This window comes from Amia ocellicauda, chromosome 19 (assembly GCF_036373705.1).
Source record: "Amia ocellicauda isolate fAmiCal2 chromosome 19, fAmiCal2.hap1, whole genome shotgun sequence".
NCBI lineage: Eukaryota > Metazoa > Chordata > Actinopteri > Amiiformes > Amiidae > Amia > Amia ocellicauda.
The window spans coordinates 12,549,427-12,558,068 of NC_089868.1; the positions used below are offsets into that span (position 1 = coordinate 12,549,427).

The window sequence follows — 8,642 nt, forward strand, 5'->3', positions numbered from 1 at the left end:
AAGATTCTGTCAAGATTTTTATCTGTGAATCCAAGGAAGCAGGGTGTTGTAGGAGGGTTGTCTGAATGTGGCTTTACAAACAAGGCATCAGTACATAAGTACTTCCTAAATACTAAATACTTACATAACATATTCAATGTGACTGAATTGTAGTTTGTTATTAGGCAAAAAAAATATTCTGGACAGGATTATGGCCAGGATCAATCACATCGCTGGGGAGTTTTTTTCAGATTGTGACGCCTGTCTGTGTGAAGAAGTGTCTCCTGTTTTCTGTCCGTGTGTCCCTGCTGATGTGGAAAAGCTCCTCTGGTTTGATGGTGAAAAGGTTCAGTTCCCTCAGTCTCTCAGTAGGACATTCCCTTCAGACCTGGAATAAGTCTGGCTGTTTTATTGACTGTTCCTTTCCTTTACCACTGTTTATTATTTACGTGTGTTTCTTGATGTAATCGAATTATTGAGTGCTGTGTGTTTTATCACTAACCATGGTCCTCTGCCCTTCGCCAAGCACCTGTCCCTGATCACAGGTGCGCCCCAAAGCTGGACTGCTCTTACCTGTTCTCTGGCCCTGTGAGAGGGAGCTGACCAGTGAAAAGGGGAATGGAGTCAGACGGAAAGGAGACACACTGGGTCCGCAGTCTGTGAGAAGCTGAGCGCAAGAGCCAGTCGAGACGCAGAAGAGCGCTGCAGGGGGAATGGCGCAAGCTGCAGCAATTGGTAATAGACTTGACTCCCTGTTCCTGTATCTATTTCCTGAGGTCCCCTACTAGTGTTCTTAATACAAGAACAGGGGGGAAAAAATCAGTCATTGAATAAAATGCACCTTTCTGGTTAATTTAGAGATTCAAAAGTAGTCAAGAAAGTTGTTGACTTTTAACTTGATATCACACTTCAGTGTTTGTTTTAAAAGCATCAAGTCTTTATTTGGCACAATCTGGCATTAAGAAAATGTGCTGAGGAGGGCCGCCCAGAGATGCACTCCAAGCAGTGGTGTCTGTTCACACAGGAGGGGTCCTCCAGTGCCCTGCACAGGTGGTCTGGCCCCAGGCGTGTGGTGCAGGAGGCGTGGCCATCCTCCGGGGGCAGGGTGCGGTGGCCGCATGTGGAACCATGTGCCGCAAGAGTGTGCCCTCTCCCTGACTGGGGTCTACTGTGTGTGCACCTTGGGACGCAGGCAGGAGCCCAGTTGCCTGAGGGTGGACAGCGGGTCCATGACAATTCATCCCGTGACAATTTGTCCCTGTCAATTCGCCCCCATCATTACATGTTCTCCACTTGATCATTTGTAACCAAATTATTGTAGAGCCATAGAACACATATATGTGTATATATACTAGGCAGGCTATATAAATATATATATATATATATATATATATATATATATATATATATATATATATATATATATATATATTGTAGCAAAGTGCATGGCCATGTAGTGGATGGGCGCTATTATAGGAACTACAAACTACAAAATCACTGCTGCTAAAAAAACTACATTCCCCAAGAAGCATCCAGGTCCTTTGTTTCCAAAGGGCAGCAGACTCACCTGTCAGGCATTAAGGGCTAATGCAATGCCTATATAAAGTGATCTCTGCTCCTGGAAAGGTGTGGTAGTAGGAGGACACTGTGTGTGAGAGTTTGTGTGTTGTTTGTGTGTTGTTTGTGTGTTGTTTGTGTGTTGTTTGTGTGTTGTTTGTGTGTTGTTTGTGTGTTGTTTGTGTGTTGTTTGTGTGTTGTTTGTGTGTTGTTTGTGTGTTGTTTGTGTGTTGTTTGTGTGTTGTTTGTGTGTTGTTTGGAAGACAAAAGGATAGACCTTACTGCATATGACCCTTGCTTGTTGGGACTTTCTTTCTGGCGTGATATATATTGTTTGGAGGAGGAACTGTACTGAACTTTGGACTGGCTATTGGAATATGAGACTTGTGCTTTATAAGGCAGAAATTATAGACATTGACCCAGGTAACCCAGAAACCGCTTTGAACAGACAGTTTCTGAAGAATCCCCTAAGTTATTTTCAGAAATCAGATTCAAGATGTTTGAATTAAATAGAGTCTTTATTAACGAGCGCTCGGAAGGAAGATCGACTGGTGACACGCAGGTATTTGTCTCAACTTCCTTAAAGAGTTCAGAGAGCATACAGTTTTATACACACACAGTCCTGTGTCTCATACCAATGCTAGGGGACTACACCCGTATATTTTGGGTGCCAGCCCAACGAATAAGAGAATGATATCAAGGCAAATAATCTATGGCACAAACATATATCTAGTACATCTTGTCTTCACAGCTTTGCAGAGCCCCCCCTTAAACGGGAAGAAAGCGGACTCAGGCAGAGAGAGAGAGAAGGGGGTTAAGGGTGGTCTTAGTTCTATTTTAGTTGTTTCTCATTTAATCTTTGAGATGCTTCTAGAGGCTTCTACAGTATCTTTCCTGCTCAAGAGTGTGCAAGAAGCACCTGAGGGAGCCTCTTTGTCACAATATATATATGTAAAAATATACACACAGACACACAACTATTTTGTATTATTTATTATAATGTGTTTTTAATTGATACATTAATTTGAGACTATAACCCCAATAATTACGTTTTATAGAATTAGTCAGAACAGCTGGCAGCAAAGGCTGCAGGCTACTTAAAGCAGGTTTCACATTAAAGTTGTACAGCAGTTGCTACAGTGGTTGGAGAACAGCATTGTGAACTTGGTGATCTGGGTTTGATTCCTGATCAGTACTTGTTAATTTCCTGGAGTTATATGTTATCAGAGTAGAACGAACAAATACAAGGCTTTTGAAAATACAGTGCTACATATGGAGGGTCAGTCCTTCTGACAAATATAATTTATAAATTTGTTTATTTTTTCACTTACACGTTAAATTCAGTGCATATGTGGATTCCTTATTATTATTATTATTATTATTATTATTATTATTAATATTGATTTCTTACATTGCTTGGTTAAATTCGAATAATGATCCAGTCTAACTGGATATTAATGAGTGAATTTGCCTCGCTGTCTGATTTGCTACTAGTTCATGTTACCTGAACCATGTTATTGAAACAAAATTCTAATTAGGAGAATTTAAAATCTGTATTAATCGCCTTGTAATTGTTCGTTTTACTCTGATACCGTTTAACTCAAGGAAATTTAACTTTAACATGAAACCTGCTTTAAGTAGTCTGCAGCCTCGCTGCCGGCTGTTCTGACTAATTCCATAAAACTTAATTATTGGGGTTATAGTCTCAAATTAATGTATCAATTAAAAACATGAATTGATGTTAAGACAACAAATTGTAACAGGATTAATTGTTGGGGATGAATTGAGGCGCACACGTGGTCAGCGCCAGCTGGTGTGGGCACTGGTCAGAACTCCAAACTTGAGACACTTGTGTGGGCTGTAGTGCAGAGGAAGCTGGCAGAGAAGCCCCCCACGCGGGTGAGACCTCCAGGGCAGACTGGTGAGCAGCTGGGGTGAGCAGCATCCGGGTTGCGGGTTAACTGCCGCCGTTTCATATTAAAAAAAAAACGTAATTTGCAAGCAGTCAATCTGCTGTGAAGCCAAAGTCCTGGAACTTCTCCTCCTCCTGCTCGGTGAGGACCCGGTGCTGGTGAGATGGAGTCAGGACTGGGTCTTTTGAGGTGAAGTGCTTGTTGAAATTGCTGACATCCTCCCGGCCTTGGATGTTAGGAATGAAAGGAGGCTTCACCTTCTTTTCCAGAAGCCCTGGCCAATCCACACTCTGCAATGAGAGACGAATGAAAAGATGGTCAGGGTAAGGCGGTGCCACCTTCATGTGAAAGAGTGGCTGTAGAGCGGATGTGTGCGCCAACGTACTCTGAAGAAGGGATGCTTCTTCACCTCCTCGGCATCTCCCTTCCCTGCCCCAAGGCGCTTTCCGGGACTTTTATTCAGAAGCTGCAGATGATTCAGAACAAGAAGGAGAGCACGTTATTTTCCATCAATGTACTTAAAGTTGAAACACGATGTTAAAAATAAGTTCCCGTAGTTGGAAGTACAGATGAGCATATGTTGGAATTGCGTTGTTATTGTGAATCTCACTCCACTGCTACAATCACTGGGTCTTTTTCCAATTCCACAACATTTCAATAACAGTGACATCCATTCATTACGGTTATAAGCAGGATACAGAGGGACAAGCTGGAGGCAAAAATTTGTCACAAGAAAGAATAACCCTGGCATACAGACCTTTTTCATGATGGAGGTGGCTGTTGAGGAGAGGAACCGAGGATATTTCACTTTAGCCTTAGCAATTCTGTGAAACACCTCTCTTCTGAAGACACCTTGGAAAGGACGCTACAGGCACAATGAGAGAGAGGACAGCACATTAAAGGCTTACTTCAGGCCAAACCTTTGATTATTCACATTCAGAGCATGGGAATGCAAGAGCCACACAGACACAAATATTGTCTACTGCACAACACAATGGTCAATGCACACCTTAGACATGACTTATTAAAGCAGATAAATGATCGAACACACAGTTCATCGCTGCAATAAGTGAAATCCCACCAAGAAGCTAACCTGACTCAATTTTCAAATACTCTAATTACGTAATCGAAGCTTGAATTATAACCCAACTGGCTCTCATGGTATAGATTTAACTTTGCCTAGGTGGCATTAGTATTTTAGAGGATATGTATAGTATTCTGAAATTCCTAGGTGAGTCAAGTTGGATATTTGTAATTTTCTAAATCAACTGGTAAAAAATGAAGTTCTATTTAGAATACCCACCTCACCAACCAGCATCTGAAAAATGAGCACACCCAATGCCCACCAATCCACTGCCCGGGTGTAAGGCCTCTCTGCCACGACTTCTGGAGCAATGTACTCTGCAGTGCCGCAAGTTGAATGAGTTCGAGCTCCGAAACCCATGCCTAGCAAGAAAAAGTTGGGAAAAAACACTTAGTAGTACAAAAGGAAATTATACAAAAAGTGTCAAACTAGGAAAACAATACAATTGATTTATAACGTACCTTCCTTGCACAGACCAAAGTCTGTGATTTTCAGATAGCCCTCTGAGTCCAGCACCAAATTTTCAGGCTTTAAATCCCTGCAATAAAAACACAGTATAATCACTTGGATTGCAGAATATAGAGAGAACTTGTCAGAAACACAATTCTCAAACGTTTTGCAATCACGTACATGTCCACACTGATTTTAGGACATTCTATTGTGAGCGTCACAATAAATCATTTACAAAACATAAGAGGAATTAAATGATATCAGTGAATAGTTTAGGCTGTGCTTGATCTCTGTGAGACTGTAGATTTTCTCATCTTCATATATTGTAAGAATTGCTGATGTCTGATGACTTACCTGTACACTATTTTGCGCTCATGCAGGAACTGTAAGCCGAGCACCACGCAAGCCGCATAAAATCTGTTCAAGAAAAGAGACCAACGACAAAAGCACAGTTCAAATATTTGTCCTCACTGGTTTTTAAGCTGATTGCACTCAAACGTAAATGAGCCAAACCAGCCAATTTCCTGTCCATGCAGGAACTCCAGCAATCCATGTCATCGGATCTGAAAGACACTACAAACAGACACCAAAAACGACATCTGCATTCCTTTTGTGATCATGATCATATTAGCCTATTTAGTTGTACTTTGCTTTGTTATGTGGAGGTGAGGCCAATGGTTAGGAATAATAATTTGCACGGTGCTGAAATGCCCCTCAGGTGACATCATCACTGTTCGCAGAGCGAGCTTTTCTACCGAGATGGACAATTCTGCACTTACACGGCCCGGGGCTCCGAAAACCTGGCTGTCTGAATGTGCACAAAGAGTTCTCCTCCCGCCGCATACTCCATCACAAAGCAGACATGCTGTGGCGTCTGAAAGCAAGACAGGAGGTTCACCAGAAAGGGGTGCCGCACACTGCTGACAGTCTCCAAAATCCTCTTTTCACACCTGAGCCTGAGGTGAGACAAAAGACAGACAGCATGTGAGTATACATTTAGAAAGAGCTCAGGTGCAGAAGCAACAAAATGGCAGCTTTCCTGCAGAGTAAGAAAATACAAAATCAATGAAGACTTTGCTAATGCAGTGTATTAGTGTGTAGCATTAAAACATGACTAGGTTTATTGATATTTGCTCTGCTTACAAAATAAAATAAAAATGAAGCCTCACCTGTCAACCTTATCACGGGCCACAATGTCTACTTTTTTTAGCGCTTTGATGGCCACCATTTCTCTGCTCTTCTTGTGTTCAGCCAGCAGCACCTATCAAAGCAACACAGAATCAAGATGGTCAAACTCCACTCCCAACCCCAGGATCTACATTCACAACACAAGCATTTAGTAACACATCCTCACTAATGCTGTACTTTAATAAGTCACACACAAAGGTTTTGTTAAAGGTTAAAAATGAATTTCTTAATTGTCCACAAATATATTTTTTAGGAAAACTGGTGTCCAGCAGATATCTCTTCTCCACATGTTCTATTGAACTACTGATTGTTGGAACTGCCCCACATAATAACCATGATGACTTTGATTACTGGGATTTACCTTTCCAAACGCCCCTCTGCCCAGAACAGCAAGACATTCAAAGTCCTCGAGACCAGAATGCACTTGCATTTTCCCCCTGCTGCTCTTCTCCTCGATGCCGTGGCTGGAAGAGGGAGCGAGGCTGTGTGCCTCAGGCAGCCCCACTCCAGCACCTTCCTCTGCCTGGTGACTGGTGCCGCGCTCTTTCCAGCAAGACGTGCACCACCGCCAGCAAATGAGCCCCAGCACTGTAGGCAATGTGTAGGACAGCCTCAAGAATGACTTGAACCCCATCTTCTCTGGACCCTAGCAGTTAGCAAAAGCAAGAGGAGATTAGATACATCAAACAGACATCCTGCTCTAATGGGCTCCATCAAACTGTCAAACACACTTCAGTTCTCCATCTCTGTTTCCTCCTCAAAAGATTTAAGCACAGTGTCTGGAACCCTCTTCCTACAGCTCACCCTGTGGGCAGCCAGCATTTGTGCAAAGCCAATCAATAGCATTTTAAAGCATAGCATTTAATGCCACCAAACCTAATATACATGTCACTACATACTGCATGGCAATGGCAAGTTGGCATCCTAATCAAACACTCAACATATTACCACCTGTTCGGCTCTCTAAGGCTAGGTAAGGAAACGATCAATGATTCAACAGAAAAGGTGTCATTCTGCTCAATGCACAGCCCGACTTTGTATTCAATTCATCATGACACGTGATAGAGCATCACTTAAATTGTATATAAAATGACTTACACAGTTTCAAATAAAGCTCCCGTGAACAGTTTAAAGGGACTGACCTTTCAGAACCTCATGGCTCAGGGCAATGGGGATAGTTTGCATTTTGACATTTATGATTCCAATCATGGAAAGTAACTGGTTTTATTCTGATGTAGATCAAATCAGAAACTAAGTTCTGCCAGTGTTGCTGCAGTCTTTAGAACTTATATAGCCAAGCAAAGGATGCAGAAGTCTGAGCAATTTGATGCTACAGTTACATCCTTTGTAAAACAGGTGTCAAAAAGTGTAGAGACACATGGGGCATTGATTGGATGATAAACATTTAACAATTAGACATTTGTATTTAATAAAAGAGTAACACAATGCACAAGACTGACATTTCTAAAGTTACAACCCATCAACGCACAGTACAGCGCGTTTCATATGTTCAAAGGACGCGTCCGTGTAGCGCAGATTTCCGCTGCTCTGCGCGGATCTGCGCGGCTCCACCAATGGGAGCGCTGGGATTCTGCAGACCTGCACCGAACTGCGGACATCTGCGCCAAACGGACCTTCGGTAATGATAACGGAGGGGTCCGTGTATATTTGCTGATCAAGTTGCCCACCATGTCATACAGCAGCACACACAGCTGCTGCATTTACAATAGTAACCTCTAAAATGAGCCAATGAGTTGCAGTGTCAGCGGCGACACTTTCACATCCACACATCTTACTCCTGTGACATCCCACAGCACCCAAACCCACCGGGGCACAGCGGCCAGCTTTGGGTTTCAGATGTGCACCAACGACCGACAACAACATACAAGCACACGTTTTCAGTTCCTGATACAGGACGCAAAAGTCGTGTTGGTCTCCGTTAGAAAACTCCCCTGTGCAGTTAGTTATCATCCCGATAGGAGTTGTCATACTCACGCTTCGCAGTAGTCTTGTCAATAGTAGAGGGGCCGATGCAGAAACAACGCACACCCGTCCGTCTGTCTGTCTGTCTGTCTGTCTGTCTCCGGCTCACTCCTCCACACGAACCAATAAAAACAGACACAACACAACTGTCGTTATGCTGTAGTCAAGCGATGTCAAACTCTAAAAACACTGACAACACCGCTTTCGCTATGACGTTTCCACAAACTCAAGGGATGTCCGCTCTCTTGTGGGTTTGCTCTGGAACTGAATACGATGGCATAAGTAGAGCGATCTAGAACTCTTGAACCATTGTGACGTCACAACTGCGTGATGACACAATGCACGTATCCCACGGTGATAGTACGGAATTAAGTAGCAGTATGAATCATAAAGTGCACTGGCATTATAACCTATAAAGATCCGATTGCTTTTGTTTTTCATCAACTGTAAGCCTTTCCAAGATGAATACAAAATCAAAAACATTCCAG

At 42.7% G+C, this 8,642-nt stretch overlaps 1 protein-coding gene across 1 annotated transcript; it reads right to left on the bottom strand.

Moving 5' to 3' along the window:
* Window positions 1-3,541: 3,541 nt before the first annotated feature.
* Window positions 3,542-6,811, bottom strand: LOC136714898 (serine/threonine-protein kinase N2-like). The gene is made up of 9 exons (XM_066692525.1): window positions 6,533-6,811; window positions 6,153-6,244; window positions 5,763-5,939; window positions 5,338-5,400; window positions 4,995-5,071; window positions 4,753-4,895; window positions 4,207-4,314; window positions 3,835-3,915; window positions 3,542-3,739 (listed from the first exon to the last, which is right to left on the bottom strand). The coding sequence occupies exons 1-9, from the start codon at window positions 6,803-6,805 to the stop codon at window positions 3,542-3,544; spliced, it is 1,212 nt and encodes a 403-aa protein (XP_066548622.1). The 5' UTR covers window positions 6,806-6,811.
* Between the last annotated feature and the right edge of the window lie 1,831 nt (window positions 6,812-8,642).